General features: G+C 30.2%; 2 protein-coding genes and 1 pseudogene across 18 annotated transcripts in view; 2 read left to right on the top strand and 1 right to left on the bottom strand.

Moving 5' to 3' along the window:
• Positions 1 to 13,775, top strand: part of LOC107436497 (cyclin-dependent kinase 1) — a 35,710-nt gene extending 21,935 nt beyond the window's left edge. For all 3 annotated transcript variants that reach the window (XM_087161374.1, XM_087161376.1, XM_087161375.1), the window contains 4 exons: positions 2,782 to 2,905; positions 4,387 to 4,721; positions 12,011 to 12,152; positions 13,494 to 13,775. In XM_087161374.1, coding sequence (XP_087017500.1) covers positions 2,782 to 2,905; positions 4,387 to 4,721; positions 12,011 to 12,152; positions 13,494 to 13,607 — 715 coding nt within the window. In that variant the 3' untranslated portion in view covers positions 13,608 to 13,775. The remainder of the gene's footprint in view (positions 1 to 2,781; positions 2,906 to 4,386; positions 4,722 to 12,010; positions 12,153 to 13,493) is intronic.
• LOC139425916 (uncharacterized) lies at positions 5,678 to 6,408 on the top strand (annotated as a pseudogene).
• A 2,830-nt stretch (positions 13,776 to 16,605) lies between the features above and the next one.
• Positions 16,606 to 18,061, bottom strand: part of LOC107436498 (sulfotransferase 1C2A) — a 148,198-nt gene continuing 146,742 nt past the window's right edge. For all 15 annotated transcript variants that reach the window (XM_043050693.3, XM_071182446.2, XM_087161378.1 and 12 more), the window contains 2 exons: positions 17,654 to 17,870; positions 16,606 to 16,778 (listed from right to left, as the gene is read on the bottom strand). In XM_043050693.3, coding sequence (XP_042906627.2) covers positions 16,660 to 16,778; positions 17,654 to 17,870 — 336 coding nt within the window. In that variant the 3' untranslated portion in view covers positions 16,606 to 16,659. The remainder of the gene's footprint in view (positions 16,779 to 17,653; positions 17,871 to 18,061) is intronic.

An 18,061-nucleotide genomic window follows, 5' to 3' on the forward strand; every position in this document is an offset into this window, starting at 1 on the left:
AAATCAACCACAACTTCATATTTCTGACTCCCTCGTTGGGAATCCATCAGAGGCTTATCTGATGCCAGCTAGCCCTCAACATGTTCCTATGGCTGGTTTAGTGGGTCAGATTTAGGACAATGAAAGCTTCACCAAAAGTTTCATATTTGATCCCGACATCACTAAGTGTGATTTCTTCGAGACAACATTGAGATGTACAAGGAAACCAGATGGCCTTACCCTGATAACCGGCTCAAAGGAAAAAGCCCTTCCACTGGCCAGAGACTTGCATCTATTTTCTATGAACAAGGGTTCCCTAGTATCACAACTCTTGGCAACTGCAGCTGTTAAACTCTCAATTAGTTTTAGTGATTACAAGATAATGTTACACACGTCACAAATTTGTCCCAAAATTATGGAAAGTGAAGTAACGGCAAAAGGCTGTTATTCTTGCCAGATTTTAAGTGAGCTGAAGTTTACTGCTCATTCCAGTTGCCAAGCTGGAACAGTATCTGTTGAACTTCAAAAAATTGTTTTATACACTCAATCATTTGTATTGGAGACTGAGCCACGGGAATTCGTTATTAAATTTCAGGCTGAACAAAAATGTTATGAGGAAAAATTATGCCTTGTAGCAAGAGAAATGAAGCATTGCAAACTTCTTTCATTTTGTTTAACTGAGCCTAGTATAAATCTCTTAAATTTTAATTCCTCATACACTAAAGCGATAACCAGATCTGATTCTTCTGGCTCAGGTTTCTTTAACTTTTTATCCTTTTCTACATTGAGTAATGTATTTTTTGGTTTCAAAATGCTTGGAGCCTTTCTTATTATTATTTGTTTAAGCATTACCATCATCTCAACTTGCATTACTTGTTGTAGGAGATGAAATGTAAATTTTATTTTCTATTATTTTGGATATCTTTTTTTATTTTTTTTTAATATTTTTATTTTTCCTATATATATATTGTATATTTTTTTTGCGAAAAGATTTTTTTTAATGGAATATCACGATACATAAGTTTCCTAGAACGTGTCGAACTATCCTTTCCTTTTCATCAAACAACATTTCTTTAAATCCTATATATCTTAACTCTTTTAAATACAAATTATTTTCTTATATATATATATATATATATCATGTGCAAATTTTGTATAAAATGAAATACTAATTATAAATTACCAATTTATTTTGCACAATGTATGTATCATCTACAATGTTAAGATTCTTCTGTCAAATTTGGGAAAATCTTTCGTCTAAATAATATTTTATTCCTATAAATGCAAGATCTTTAGGTGTATTCTATTGTTATGTATATGTTATATTTTTTTTCTTGCATATTATTTATATTGCTTTGTACTTCACTTTAATCGTGTTTATGATGATTGTTTACTTAAAGTTTTAAAAACAATGAAAACTATGTTATGTGTTAAATAAGAGAGAGACTTTCCTTCTGAGTTTAACTGGTTAAGCAAGAATTTTTTTTTTTCTCTTTTTTTTTTTCTCGGCTTTTGAGGAAGATGTGACGCTTATCGTCACTCAAAATTAAAATCAAGAGAAAGGGCTAAGATTAGATTTCTAGAACATTTCAGAGTCTTCGATTAAATAAAACTACTGTGGGAAATCTCCTTCGGCAAATAGTAAGTTAAATACGGATAAAGTAATTCAAATAAACGATTAGGTTTAAATCTTACAATGTCACCCCCATCATGTGATTGACCCATCACGGGACAAACTCGAACACAACAATGACTTTTGAACTTGACCTTTCCTCAGATTTGTAACTTTTTATCACCCAAAAAATACGATATAAAAGCAGCCGAAGGAAAGGGTTGAGGAGCTATCACGGAAAAGCAATCAAAAGCAATCAGCCTAAGTGACAATAGGCCGAACCATGACTAAACTTGGTAAGTCTCTCTCCATCTATTCTAAAAAGCACGTAAGAATTAATGTATAAATAAGTTGAATTAATTGTATATTCTAATTCTAAAATAGTCCTGTTAATTGTTAAATGTTTGTTCAATATAGTTATGTTATTTAAATAATAAAATGTTACTAGTTAAAAGTAAGACTTCTATTTATCCTTTATTTAAAAATTATTCTAAAACGCCACAAGTATCTAAAAGCGCCACATTAAGAATCTTAACGTATGGTATTCTACGACTAATGATCCTTCCTTGTTTGATTTGTATTATTGAATTGTTTGATATGTTTGTTCAGTTTTGCATAAAGAAACTAAAATGTTAATTCTTATTCTTTAATCACTCTGTATTTCATAAAAAAGAAATATTTCATGTTATTTAAAATTAGTTTAATTCTTCTCCATTAATTCCATTAATTCGTTAAAGGAGAAAGAAAAGATATGATTTAATCCTATTCCATATTCCTAAAAATTTTTATATAAATTTTTGTAATTCGAGCTGAGATTCAACGTACCTGGATTTTAAAGTTTTTGTCTAAGCTTTAAACATGAAATGTTCTGAAAATTCTCATAAAAGTAATGTTTAGTTTAGATTCATTAAAATTTAAAAAAAATCATTATGGGACAAAACTTCTAACTGAATATTTGATTTGTCTTTTGAACAAGTACTGATTTCTAATTTGTGAAAAAAAAATTCCATTCTTTTTTTAATTAAAAAAATATTTTTTTTTTACTATTGAAATTTAGTTAATTTAAATTTTGGCAATTTTTCATTCTCAGTTGTTAACAAGTAAGAAATTTTACCATTCTGTTTGTTGTTAAATTTTATTAATCTATTTAATATCTGTGTTAAATAGTTAAACTTGTGTTGTTTCTTTAGTTTATTGGATGTACTTATGCAAGAAAGCAGACTCTATTTAGTTTTTGAATTCTTGTCCATGGATTTGAAGAAATACCTTGATAGCATTCCAAATGGGCAGTTCATGGAAAAGCCTTTGGTTAAGGTAAAAATAATTTTTAAGCAAATAAGTTATGTTACTTCTGAATATAAAATTATTCAAAAAGTTAGAAATACAATGTAACATTAACATTATTTTAAAAAGAATTGAGTATAATAAAGCCTCCTTCATATTTGATGCAATGAAATTTCTTGAGACATGAAGCTTGGAAAAATTTTGAGCTCCAGTTCTAGGAAAAATGAAGCTGTAGAGCATTCCTGCTCCATGTTTCTGGTTGTATTAAAAAATGCAACTTGAGCCCTCTAGGTACTGACTTTTAAGTTTGAATATTATTATTTCAAATGAAGTTTTGAGACATAAAGTTTGGATATGCTTCTTGGCAGCATGCATAGTTTGTGTTGAGAGTCCCTCTCATTGCTAAAATTGTCATTTTTCTACTTTAATTCTGATATTTGCTTCACTATATAATTCCCAAGAGTAGTTGGGAGATAAAAATAATAATGTAACATGCAGGTATTTTTTGAAAAAACATGTTAAACATCTGTTAAAAAATCTGTTTTTTTTTTCTTTCTTTCTCTGCATTATACTAATTTAGTAAAAGAAAACATTTTCTAGATCAAATTATAACTATTGACCCATACTGTGTAAAATTAAACTGATAATTTTAATGTTCTAGTTATTTAACATTGATTTTTAGCAATTCAATTTTATTTATGCTAGGAATTTTTGTTAACTTTTGTGAATTCTGAATTATACCATTCTAAAGTTACTTATGTATTAGTGTCTACTGCTAGAAATGCTTTATCCAAGTTGGGATTGTTTTTATGTTGTCTTACTTAATATTCAGTCATGATTCTGTATTAACTTATAAAGCCCCATTCAAGCAATACCTAATTATTTAAATGCATTTTGTTCAAGAGATAGACAATGTAAGTAAAAAAATTAATGAATACCCTACTTGGCAAAGTGAAGCATGTGTTTAGCATGGTGCCAAGCAGATAGTAAATATTTTTGTGTGATTTTTTTTGCGTTCTGATTCATACAGCAATGCAGAATAAAAGCTGCTATGACTGATACAGCAGTGAACAAATGATTTAAAGCAGTCATAAGTTAAGTTGGAATCAAATCCTGACATCACAATATGAAGTGTAGCTAAAAGTAAAGCCTATGGACTTGAAATATGAAAAGCAACTGTTTTTAATACCGCCCATGAACAAAAAAATATCAGAGCACTGAATTCTCCAAAGAAATCACCAAGACTTTGAAATGAGACTTTTTGGCAGAAATGTTATACTGAAACCAAATTCCGACTGCTAATAAAGTTTAGAACTGTGAATGATCTCAATTTGCATTGTTTTCAACAAGTTACTTTCTATTATCAGTTAAAATAATTGGGCTTTAAATATCTTAATAGGTTGAAACCAAAAAAAAAAACAATTAGTTAATGACTTAATTTCTATTTTAAGATGTTAATTACATTTTTACTGTAGTTGTCTTTTTATGACTTTTGCATTTTAACATTTCAGAGTTATTTGTATCAGTTACTAGAAGCTATATTGTATTGTCACAAGCGCAGAATACTTCACAGAGATTTGAAACCTCAAAACTTGTTAATTGATCAAAAAGGGATCATAAAAATTGCTGACTTTGGACTTGCCAGAGCTTTTGGTGTTCCTGTGCGTGTTTATACTCATGAAGTGGTGACTCTGTGGTATCGAGCTCCAGAAGTACTTTTAGGATCGCCTAGATACTCAACGCCTGTGGACATTTGGAGCATTGGTTGTATATTTGCTGAAATGGCCAACAGAACTCCCTTGTTCCGTGGAGACTCTGAAATTGATCAGCTGTTCAGAATTTTTAGGTAATAATTTGATTTCAAACTTGGGCTGCTCAAAAATTTTTTGCAAGTGACAGTTTTAACCTTGCATTAAACACTCAAATCAAAAATTTTAAATATTATATTTTTAGTAACAATACAAACATAATAGATTTCACTTTCTTTGCAGTAATTTTAGTATGAGAATGCTATGTAAGTTAGTATTTTAAATTAAAATTCTGCTTAAAGGGTACTCCTTTAGCTATATATATGTACGTGTGTGTCTGTGATGATGCAAACAGATTACCCTCATATTTCAACCTTTCGGCCATCACCTAAATTTTTTAATTTAATTTTCGGATAGTGCCTTGTGCAGATCACTTTTTGACTGTAACCGTTATCTTTTCTGAGCTTGAGTACCCAAATTTTTAAATTTTATTTTCGGATAATGCCTTGTGCAGATCACTTTTTGACTGTAACCGTTATCTTCTCTGAGCTTGAATACCCCAGGGGTGTTTGTGCTCCGGGGATTTTGAACTTCGATACCCGGAAATTCCGGGGATCATCGTTCAAAAGGAAGTAGGAATAATAATGAATTATTTATTTTGATCTGGGTAATTTTGTTTGCTTTGAAAGCAGAAAACGCAAGGTCAGTGTGTGTGGTGAAAACTTTTCCTTTCTTTCTCCAAAGGCAGTGATAATGCGTGAAAAGGGGGAAAAAACTTCTTTTTTGTTCTTTCCTTATTGCGAGTTATGACTCATTCCCCCGGTTCTCGGACATTCTCTTCTGGATTCTTTTCGACAAGTAGGCACGGCAGAAAAAAAGGGAGAGACTTCGTTCGACCAGATGTGCGATCACGTGACTCTGGGTTCAAAGGTCTTATCTCTCCTGGCGTGGCGCCATTAAGTAGAGTACTAATACAGCACAGCATATGAAACAGAAATTACCCCTTAAAAATTCATATCTAATTAGTTTTACAGCATTAGATCCAGAGCTAAGAGGTAAAACCATTGCAATATTAGCTATTTGAAAAATTATCATCTTTTATGTCCCTTATTTTTAGTGATAATTAAAAGTCAAAAGTAGAAGCTGAAATAAGGTTATATCAGAGTGATATTGATATCACCAAAGAAATGCCCTACACATCTGATGAAAGTGGAAATCAAGTCAAGTGTTTTTAATTTAAAAGATGATTTCACAAATGATTATAAGTATCCTACATTGGCTAAATTGGTCAAAGCCTGCCCTAGCTGCTTCCATGGCCCATTAGTGGAAAGTGCATTCAAATTAATGGATACACTTGTCACTGACTATAGAACCTCTCTTAAGATTGATTCCCTAGATGCAGTGCAGACTATTAAATATGATTTAATGGCTTCTAAAGAAACCTCGTGTGAAAAATATGGCTCAAAAAATCCAATGACTGATCCAATTCACAATCTTACTGAATATGAACAGAAGTTGGAAAACATATTAAGAGGACTTAAAAACATGTATTTCAGATGAGTCACCTATAAAAGTCACTGAAAAACCTTCTAATATGCAGAAAAGCAAACTGCTTCTACCTCTGCATGTGCAGTTCTCGAGGAAATTTCTTCAACTGTAAATGAGGAAAATAAAAATCAACCTTCCTGCAATTATGAAGTTCACCACAAAAGAAAGACAAGCCCACACACATCAGAAAATTAAAAAAAGCAGCAGAAATTAGATAATTTTTTTTTAAAGAATTAATTCAGGTAATTTAAAATATTTACATAAAATGTAGTAGTTTATATGTTTGAAAATTTATGGTTATTAATTTTGCAAAAAAAGTAATTCATTGAACTTTTATAATTAGGTCATTCCATACTCCACAATTCATCCATAACATTCCATACTTCATTCATCATACTCACAAACACCCCTGATACCCGAATTGACACACATTCGATTGTTGATACTGCTTGAAATAAGTTAGTGTTTTTTTTTTTTTTTTTTAAGGTTGCTTTCCTCCTCATGCTTTGGAAGTAATTCCTTTTTCTTATATTTTAATTATTCTAGTTTTACTTAATCTTGCATTTATGCAGTCTAACTAATTCGGCTAAAGTAATTATTTGCATATATATTAAGAAATAGTTTTAATGATAGAGCATGCTGAGAAGGGAACAAGTGTCTCCTTGTGAGAATTCTTTCACTATGATGTTTTTTCTGAACATTCATTTCCTCCCGAAAAAGATATTGAAATAAGGAAGCAATTAAAATTAACAGTTTATACAATTCTAGCTTGCTGCTGTTTTAATAGGCTGAGTCCATCTAGGCGGGAAAGAAACTATTGGCCAAGGATGCCACCTAGAGTTTATGATACAACCCCTCTTCCTTTTCTTCTCTCGTCCGTTCAACTAACTGAGGATGAGGCAATGCGCAGGCGCGCAGAGAAGGGGGATTGCTATAATTACATGACAGGGTCCTTCAGCAGGACTATACAGGGTGCGTTCTGAAAGTAATGCGCATTTTCTGGTAAAAATAGATTTATTGATACTATGGGTACAAATGTTTAAAATTCTTCAAAATAGTTCCCTTGTGCATCAATACACTTGCGGAGATGATTCTGCCACGCTTGGAAGGCACCCTGGAACTCCTCAACAGGAATGCATCTCAGGAACCTTGTTACATGAGCTTGGATGTTCTCTACCGACTCCCAGTGCTTTCCCTTCAGTTCTCTTTGCAGTCGGGGGAACAGAAAAAAGTCACACGGTGTCAAGTCAGGGCTATAGGGAGGCTGGAGCACCAAGGGGGTCTTACTTTGGGTCAGGTAGTTGATGATGATGAAGGCCGTGTGACTCGGGGCATTGTCGTGACGGAGCTTGAAGGTGTCTTTGATGTCAGGCCTGACGCGCGTTTCAATCTCTTGAGCACCTCCAGATAAAAAGCTGCGTTTACAAATTGTCCTTGCTGAACAAATTCAAAATGTACGATTCCTCGGATGTCAAAGAAGACAATCAGGATTGTTTTGATGCGAGATTTGCTCATGCGTGCTTTTTTGGGCTTGGGAGAAGATAGGGTGTGCCACTCGGAGCTCTGCCTTTTGGATTCTGGATCATACTCGAACATCCAGGATTCGTCCCCGGTTACACAAGAGTTTAAAAAGTCTGGATCATTTCTCATCAATTCCAACAATTCTTCACTGCTCAAAACTCGAACTTCTTTTTGCTCCTCCGTCAACACCTTCGGCACAAACTTCGCACAGACCTTTCGCATTTGCAAACCCTCCGTCACAATCCCATGCACCACGCATTTTGAAAAGTTCAGAGTGTTGGCGATTGCCTGAATGCTTAACCGACGGTCTGACTTCAAAACTTCATGCACACGCTGGACATTTTCATCGGTTCGGGCTGTTGTTGGGCGTCCAGAACGAGGCTCGTCTGCGACCTTCTCCCGACCCTCCTTGAAGGCCTTGTGCCACCTTCCACACTGAGATCTCGAAATGCATTCCTCCTAAAGGCGTCTTGAAGCATGTGAGAAGTTTCCGTCGCATTCTTCCCAAGCCGCACACAAAACTTAATTGCGTACCGCTGTTCCAGCGAACCTTCCATCACTCCGTGACACGATCGAAAAAAAGACTTTGAGCGAAGACACGTCCTACCTCTCCTACTGCTCGGAGCGATCTGAGACCAGATGCATTTTGAAGGACAAATCCCCCCACCACATCTTTAGCCCAATCTGGGGCGCTGCGATCGATAGTTGCGTCACAATAAAATCATGCGCATTACTTTCAGAACGCACCCTGTATATACACACATGGCTGCTAACCCTTCTGTATTTTGCTGAAGCTTTCCACATTTGTACTTATTTGAGTGATTTTTTATGCACAGAAGTTAAGATTTTCTGCATTCTTACCTGTCTATCTGGTTGCTTGTTTCTTTAATTTAGACTTCGCTGCTCCTCTTGTAATGGCCTTGGGGAGCTTACTGGGATCTTCCCTTTAAGGTGGGCAGGGTGCCTACAGACTCTTTTTACTCCTTAGAAACAAAAAAGTCTGCAATAGAGTACTTAGAACTACTTGGATTTCCAAATTAGTCCTTAGAAACTCCTTAGATTATTGTGTTGCATAGATGAACTTACTAAATCTGCTGATGAATTTGCAGTCCAAGCAAGGAAACTAAATGATATGACTTAGTTGTCAAAATCTGATAGTTTAAGAAAAACTTTAAGTAAAAAAGAATTGCAAGAGTTAGGAGAAAAAAATAACAGCAAATTTTAATTTTTCATGTTACAAGCAAACTTAATGATTTATAGAGATTTTCTTCTGTATTCAAATTTAAAAATATGAGATTGGTAGGTTTTCTGTTAATCTACAACGTCTGCACTATGTACTTTAACTAGATTTATTAGAATATTTGAAACTGGTAAATGTATTTATGTGTGAAAATGATAACTTTATTTATTTTTCTTGATTAAGTTTGACAAAGTCAAAATCTATTTCAAAAGGGCTAGAAAAAATATCTTATGCAAAATATAAATTTTTACAAGTTCTTTATAATAACTGCTTTTTAATTTTAAAAAAAACCGTCTAGTTATCTTTTACGCAGAGTTTTTAAATTTGTGATAAGTTTCGAACTAAAATTTTGGACTCCTCGAATAATCCTTGGATTTCTTCTTCTGATCTTTGTATGAACCCTGAAATTGGGGCATAATATATTTCTCCTCTCATCTACCAATGAGGGAAGGAATTCTGCTTCTTTGCCAGCGTAAAAGCAAACATTGAAACAAAAAAGCATGTGTAAAGTTGAAATAACGGTGAAAATATTTATTTGCTCATCTGATTTATCTTGTTAATTTTATTTATTATGGCTAAACGAATACAATGCAACTAAACCTTAAAGGAGATTTATTCTCTTGAATTTCCATTTATTTCTCGATCGAATCATGGAGTACATAATTTACGTTGCTACTTATGTAATACTGACTTTAGCATTGCTCATGATGGTAAGACTGATATAGTCGGACACGTAAAACATATACAATTACATACTATAGTTTTAATATGTTTTAATTCAAAATAATGTTTATATGATACTTAAAATATACTTTTCCATGTAATCAAGTATTAATGAATGGATATTGTGCCCTCAAGTAGCAGGTCAAAAATCTTTTGCTTGTTTTTTTTTTTAAATTGTTAGTATACAGCGAGTAGACATCTCTTTTTTTGTCGATCTTCTGTATTTTTAAATTTAGGGAGTGACAGCTACGCATGCATGAATAAATATATATACAACAGGGATGAGATTCTTCCGCGGATTCGCGGATTTCCGCTTTTTTTCAGATTTTTCCATTTTTCCAGCTAATTTCCGCTGAAATTTTTTTTTGCCCAAGTTAAAATGTTTTATGAGGAATTTAATTTTCCGCGGAGGGAAATTGTTGAAGTCCCTTTTCCTCCCTCTGAAGTTTCTCTAAAAATCATTTCCTTGGGATAAAACTGGTTGACCTTTATACAGGGATGAGATTTTTTTTTGTCTCTCGAATTTCAGCCTTTTTATCAAAAACTCTGATTCTCTAAAAGTTTCGTTTTTTTAAATAAATATCCCGTTTTTTTTTTTTTTTAAATTCAGTCATTGAAGTAAAATAATTATATTTATTTACGATTTTCAAAGATAAACAGAAAATTCAATCTACGCCCTAGCTGCTAACCCTTCCGCATTTTTACTTATTTTAGCTATTTTCTCCGATTTCACGCACAGAAGATAAGATTTTCCGTATTTTTTATCCGTCGGCTGGATAGCTCGTATTTTCGTAATTCAGATCTCGATTTTTATTCACGCGATTTTAATATCAATCATCGATTTTCTGATTTACCTGATTTAAAAGTTGCACATTGCGATTCTTATTTACGCTATTTAAATATCGTATATTATGATTCTTATTTACGACATTTAAAAATCCAATATCGTGTTTTGTATTTATGTATTTTTAAAATCTCGATTTTATTATCAAATCTCAATTTTCGTATTTACCTGATTTAAAAGTTGAACGTTGCGATTCTTATTCAGGCGATTTAAATATTGTACAGTGCGATTCTTACTTGCGAGATTTAAAAAATCAATATTGCGATTTGTATTTACGAGCTTTTAAAGCCCTATGTAGCAATTCGTATTCACGTGAGCTTAAAATCCAATATCATGATTCGTTTTTGTGGTTGTAATATCGCGCGATTTAAAAATTATGCATCGTGATCAAAAAATTAAAAAAAATCATGATTTCTATTTTCGCATTTTTTAAATTCGATGTAGAGTTTCATATTTACGTGATTTAAAAGTCTCATATCGGGATTTATATTCACATGGTTTACAAGTTTAAAAATCGCACTTTTTTGTCAAATTTTTGTTTATATATATGTGGGAGATAGTGCAGCATAGGAGTAAATGATGACGATCATTTAATAAATATAACAATTTAATAGAAATAAAAGGTTAGAACGATATAACAGTGACATGGTGAGAGCTGCCTTCTCGCAGTGGTCTCCGGATTGCATGTGACTAAAAATTAGAGTGTTCTATGGTATAAAGTTAAGAGTTAATTATAAATTCGGGAGTTTCCCTTCGGGACTTCCCCTTCTGGTCTGACTGGCACCTCTCAATGTCAAGAGGATGATGCAACTTTCTTTAATATTACAAGATGGTAGATGACGCAATGTTTGCAGTTATTACACTATAATACTATAACAACAGCTCCAAACTCCACATATATATATATATATTTTTTTTTTCTTTTTTTTTTCCTTTCTTTTTTTTGTTTTTTGGATTTCCTCTTTTTTACTTTCTGACTACTCTCATCCCTGATACAATTATGGGTTCTGTTTAGTGCAGCTTATGCACATCTTTCTAAAAGAGCACTAAAAAAGAACACTGCTTTTGTGTACGCTTGTTATTTTAAATTGCTTTTCTTGATTATTTTACTTCTATGAAATTGTCCACCTTTCATCTTTAGTACAATGTTTATTTAAAATTTGCTGCTTAATTATTTTTTACACTCTTTCTATGATTTTCTTAACTACTTTTTACATTCAGTATAATTTATGGTTTCTTAATGCAAAGTGGTTTTCATGTTATCAAAATCTAGTCACATATCAGTTTAAGTTTGTTTTCGATACTTCTCGTATCAAAAAGTTATTAATATGTGTGTGTATTGTATATATTTAAACGTTCTTCACATATTTAACTGTTAAAAAAAGTAATAAATAAACTTTTTTCTTTCTCTGTGTGTAACTGTTCCCGTGTTTATTTCTAGATTTTTTAAAAGAAATTTCATCTTATGATTCAAAATTGCATTCTAATTATTGTAATCCATTTACTTTTAGGACTTTGGGAACACCAACTGATGATGTCTGGCCTGGTGTGACAGAAATGCCAGATTACAAAACGTCCTTCCCTAACTGGAAAAACAATACTTTGCACAATCTATCAACCCGGTTAGGAACAGCGGGACAAAGTTTACTTAGAGTAAGCATCTTTTCTAAAATGTAATTCTATTGAGTTTTTCATAGCATATTGCTGCCAAGAGTTATCTAGAATCAGTCTAATAGGAATGAAAAAAGGAAAAAATTGGAAAGTTTTGTGATATATTTTCTAGCTATTACTGTGATGTTTATTAGTCTGACATTCTAGCAATTTATCAGTGTATGGTTGAACCCTATTATAATGAACTGTCAACAGACCCTGTAATTCATAAGTTCACTATAAACAGTAGTTCCACTATATATAATTTCTTTAAAAAATTATTTTTTCGCAATTGACAATAGTATTGGAAATAGTTATTACGATTACATCATTTGGTTAAAAATTATTACTTGATTAAATAGATGATAAAAGAAAAAATTACTTTTTACATTCTATTGAAGAAATTAAGAGTTTTCGACTGACTACAATTAGATTTTAAGTAGAGTTAATCAATTTTGTATCAAGAGTTGGTAGCTTTTAGTCCTCATTTTCTGCACGACAAAAAATTCAGAATAGTCTATTTCCCTTCCTTGATAAATGTTTTCCTTCTGCAACATTAACGTGAATGTATGTGCTGCTTTCTCAATTCTCGCAAATTTAAAGTTTGAAAAATTAAAAAAGAAAGGGGAAAAAAACAGCCAATGAAAGTACTACACTATAAACGAGCTACTAATTTTTCATTTGTTCACTACGAGCATATTAAACAACGTTACTTAAATGAGAAATAAGGAAGAACTGTTAGAAAAGTTCATTATAGCAGAGTTCACTATATCCTAGGTTCATTATAGTGGTTTTTGACTGTAATATTTTTTGCCTATGCTTGTAAGCTTCTCTTGTATTAGAGAAAGCTTAGGAAGCCTAGCATTGTCAAAAGATTTGATTTTGGCAACAACAACAAAAAAAAGAAATGTTTAATTTTTTTAAAGGAGAAAAAAAAAATTATAAATAACACTTTAAAATGCCTTAACAAAACTAAGAAAAATGCCTATCTTAAAATTAGAAGTTAACAAAGTGACATTTTTTGCAATGTATATATTTCTTAAAAAATGTAACTTTCTTTATTTTTAGTTTTAAAAATGTTCCCTGTTATATTTACTTTTATTTTTACATGAATGTATGTAATTTTAAGCAATTTTTGCTTTAAGAAAACTTTAATATAGTTTTTTTTTTTTTTTCTCGAAAGTAATCATGAAAAAATTTATCTAATACAATTGTTGTAACATATTATGTTGAAAAAGAAATTCTCTGTTTTTGTGATGAATATGTTTTGCTTTAATTAGTGTTTTACCCATTCTAATGAATCGTATCTAGTTTTTCCCTGATTCATATTTGTTCTCTTTACAGGAAATGTTGATTTACAATCCTGGAAAACGAATATCGGCATTGGCAGCTTTGGATCATGAATATTTCGACGATTTCGATAAATCATGTCTTCCATCTTGTAACGTTTCAGTTTAGGATTTCTATATTTTTCATTTATAAAATTCATTGTGCACATGTGAATTGCTTGTATATTTTTTTTACTCTGAGGATATGTAATCTTTTATGTGGAACTTTTTTTAAACAAGTATTGTATACATATATGTTTTTATTTTAGGTAACAATAAATATTTTTGTATATCAGAACTTATTCTATAATATTTTTGTATATCAGTTATATGAATGCTTTAATATTTTGTATATCAAACTTGCAAATTCTTTGTTTTTGAAAATTATATTTCAAATTATAAATTTGATAAATCAAAAGGAAAAAAATAAAGTAGTTTTGCAGTCAAAAATCAGAGGTTTGTCTTACACAAATATTTATTAGGGGGGTGCCAAGTATTGCAATTTTTCTGTGTTTTTAATAAATGTTTGTTCTAATTGTAAAATAACTTTGAAAAATAGGAGAAGTTTTTTGCGGTTGTAAGTTTTTGCAATTGCTTTTAGATTTTCTTCCAAAGGTGAAGCTCACCTATTCAGGCAGATTGAAAATATAAAAATCCTTAGATTTTAAATCTGAAGGGGAAAAAAATCAAATTCAGAACCCAGCCCACCTAGCTTTTTTTTTTTAGTCAAAAACCCAGGATTTGTTGGGGTTTTGATGAAAACCTTGGAGTTATTTCAATACTTGTATGATTTGCTTCTAGCAAGAAAGTTAAATATTTAGTAACTGCAAGTATTCTTTGGAAGATTTTAGATTGCTATACTATTATTTTTATTTCGTAAGGACAATCAAATAGTTACGTAAAAATTTAAATCTACTCAATAAAAAGATCACCAAATATTTTTCTTTTAGTCTATTAGAATAAAATTTAAAGATAGATTTTATTATTAATCATCTTTTTCAGTTAACATTGCAATTTAATATACTGTTTTGCTTTTTTAAATTTCTATTACCCTTTTGGTTACTTTAGAATTAGTTAATGTTTCTCACAAAATCATTTAATACTGCGTAAAATTAATTCCTAATAATAGTTTTCGCAGGAAATAATTTTGTACAAAGCTCATTAAAAAAGTAAATATAAGGTATTTGCTGTTAAGTAATAATTTCCAAACAGTTAAGTTACAAATGGTTTTAAATGCAGTTTCATAAAATTTTTCAATGTATTTTTTTAAATTTAAATTTTACATAGTAAAAATTTATATTGTCGGATTACTTTATCTTTATAATAAAAGAATACCACTTGTAGTTTTAGACTGTTAATTTAGGATAAAAATAAAAAAGGAATCATAATAATGGTTTAAGAATAATATTAAGAAAGGATGATAAAACGAAATACTATAAGTACATACCTTTAAATAATGAAGAAATAAATGTTTTATACGTATTTGTTAATTAAGGAACCTTACTAATTTTCTGGCTGTAGAAATGGGTTGACAGCTTTAAAAAATCCTTTTAAATAATTTTATATGTTGCATTGAAAAACAACATTTACATTAGTTGCACACATAAGTTGCTTACATATTAAACATTTTGGTTCAAAGTCTTATTAAAATTTTCATGAAAATATTTGTTGTAATGAACTTAAATATTGCTTTAAGCCTAGTGGAAAAAGAGGGGAAAAATTTAAGGTGCCTCAATATAAGTAAGGCCTGTATTTACCTGGAATAAAACTTAATTCAACATGCCTTGATTAAGAAAATTCATGCAAACTAATTCAACTTTTTAGTATTAATTCTTCTAATATGTACCCTTATAAATAAACCATGTTATTGAGAGAAATTTTTTTTTTTGCATAACCAAATATTTAGCAAGATTAACCAACAACTGAATAGGTGATGCATATCATCTACAGCAAAATATAAAAACTTCCAACAATATTTTCCCTAAATTTCTTTATTTACGCAAATTTAAGTTTAAAAAAATTATGAATCTCAATTTCTGTACTTAATCAGAGGGAAAAAAAAAATTTAAATCTACTAATTCAATTTCAATAAAATCATTGGAAATCTGGAAATATTTCAAGTTTACTTCCTGACATTATAACATTTGTTATTATCTTAAAAATTTATAATTAAATATAATTTTTATAATTAAGTTAATTGTAAATTTCACAACAATAAATTCTTGATTTTTGCTACCATTTACCTGGCATTAGATGCAGTAAATAATAGTGTTATGGAGCTTAGATGGTAGTATTGATTCTGTTAAAAGTTCTATTATATAAGAGCAGTTTTTTATGTTCGATAATAATATACAAAATTAATTTATAAAATATATCTTGTTCAATGATATTTTAGGCTACACAATTTCATAAAAACTTAAAATTTTTCCTAAATGAAGTAGTTAGATTTAATTATACTTTAAATTACTCTAATCAGTCTAAATATTAAAAAAAAAAAAAAAATACGTAAGTCTTTTGGAGTCCCAATGTTCTACACCGAACAGATTCTTCAAATTTCCTTCATAATTAAAAGCTCATTAGTATGCTCTTAAAACAATTTGAATGCATTTTAATTTCTATATCACGTTAAATTATTTTCATTTATTTGGAAGTTTTGTTCTAAGGCAATAATTTACAACTTTTTTTTGCTTTTGAAGCAAAACTCAGTGATTTTGAAAAAAAAATCCACCTTGGAAAAGTGGGTTTCTTCAAGGGGACCCACCTGAAATAACCTGCCTGGGTTCACTATGTTGCCTAGACCCACTTTGCAAACCCTGGTAATAAACACAATTATATCGGTATTTGCATTATCATAAATTTTAAGAGAAAGTTAAATAATTGGCAATGTCACTGTGGGTATGTATATATTTCTTAATAAACAATTATATTGTTTTTAAGCTGTTTAATTTTTCAAGAAAAGTCCTTAATTTTCACTTTGACAAAAGAGTAAACGCCCTGCTAATACACTTTTTATTTAAAAAAAATTACATTCTTTTTATTTAATGTTTAAAACTTAATGAATGATAAAAAATTTCTATTTATTTCTAAATTTATGTGAAGCAATGCCTTGGTTAAAATGACTTGAGAGAACTGTTCCAAAAATTTTATTTGAAACTTGCATCGTATTAAAACATATTCATAATTTACATTGCATCTTTCCACAATTCTGGTATATTTGTACCAATTGTTCTTTCTTCAAATTTCTTCTGTAATCTTGCATTTTGCGCGGGTGAAAAATAATTCTTCCAATCGCCAACAATACCTGCAATTAAATATATTAGAAAAATGTTCCACAATTTATAAAAGAAAAGGCAACAGTATGAAGGTTTTAATTATAATTAGTGATCATGTACATTTATCATAAGCAAGAAATTATTTACTATCTGTGGAGACTTGATTTCTTAAAAAAAATAAAGTAATTTCATCAACAAATTTTGAAAAAAATTCGTTAGACGCAAAGGTTGTTTCTGAAACTAGAATCTTTTTTTTTTATTATTATAAATTCTTTTTAATTTTTCAGACTGCAAACTAATGAGTAATTGAAAATTTCATGCACTTTTCATATATTTATACACCTATAAAAAGTTATGTTCTTTGCAAAATAACATACTTAGCAAGCACCAATTTATTTTTCTAACTCTGATAACTGAATCTTTTCAAAAAGAATTAAATATGATTAACTTTATCTCCAAATGAAAAAAATGCATGAGACTATATTTAATGAAATCTACTCTTATTCTCAAATTTTTTTTATACAGAGTACTTAAAATAAAAAAAAATAAAAAAACATGAAATTAAGTAATTGTGTGTAATAGATAATCACTCTAAAAGGATGTTCAAATACTTCATTGAGTACTTATTGCAGAGTTATACAGACCTCCTTTTTCTGAGTCTGTTACTATTTTTAAAAAAATACTTTTATAGTTAAAATTAATTCTTGTAATTAAAAGTAACTCTTTTATAATCTCAACATGGCAGAAAAATCATTTTCTTTTCATCATTATTTGTTTACAATATGATTTATATGTTTGCCAATTGTTGTATATATGATAGATATGCCAAAAGAAATTAGTAAGTATAAATGAGCTGGTTTTTCTGAAATCTACTCTGTAATGTTTTTGAAGATAATTTCAATACCTTTCCTCACAAAATCCATTTTAGTACCATCTGATTTGATTTGTGATGACTGCAATAGCTCCCTAAGTCCAGGTGGTATATCTGGATTGTTATCTATAAGCTCTTTAGGAATGTCCGCTATCTCGGTCAATAGTTTATGTAAATGTTTTTTCATAAAGGCAAAACTACTATGATAAATCACATCTTCCAATATCTTCTCATTTTTATCCAGCATTTCCTACAGAAAAATATTCATGGGATCATTGTAAAAAGTATTGTCAGCAATATATATTTAAGATGTCTCACAAGAACAAAGATCAATATATAAGTTTTTAGAATATATATTTATAAATGACGCACATTATATTTTGTATAATACCTAATTGGGATTTAAACAAGGGAAATGAAACGCTATCAAAATCTAGTTAT

This window comes from Parasteatoda tepidariorum, chromosome 4, assembly GCF_982258835.1.
Source record: "Parasteatoda tepidariorum strain Cologne lab strain chromosome 4, Ptep-v5.0, whole genome shotgun sequence".
Classification (NCBI taxonomy): Eukaryota; Metazoa; Arthropoda; class Arachnida; order Araneae; family Theridiidae; genus Parasteatoda; species Parasteatoda tepidariorum.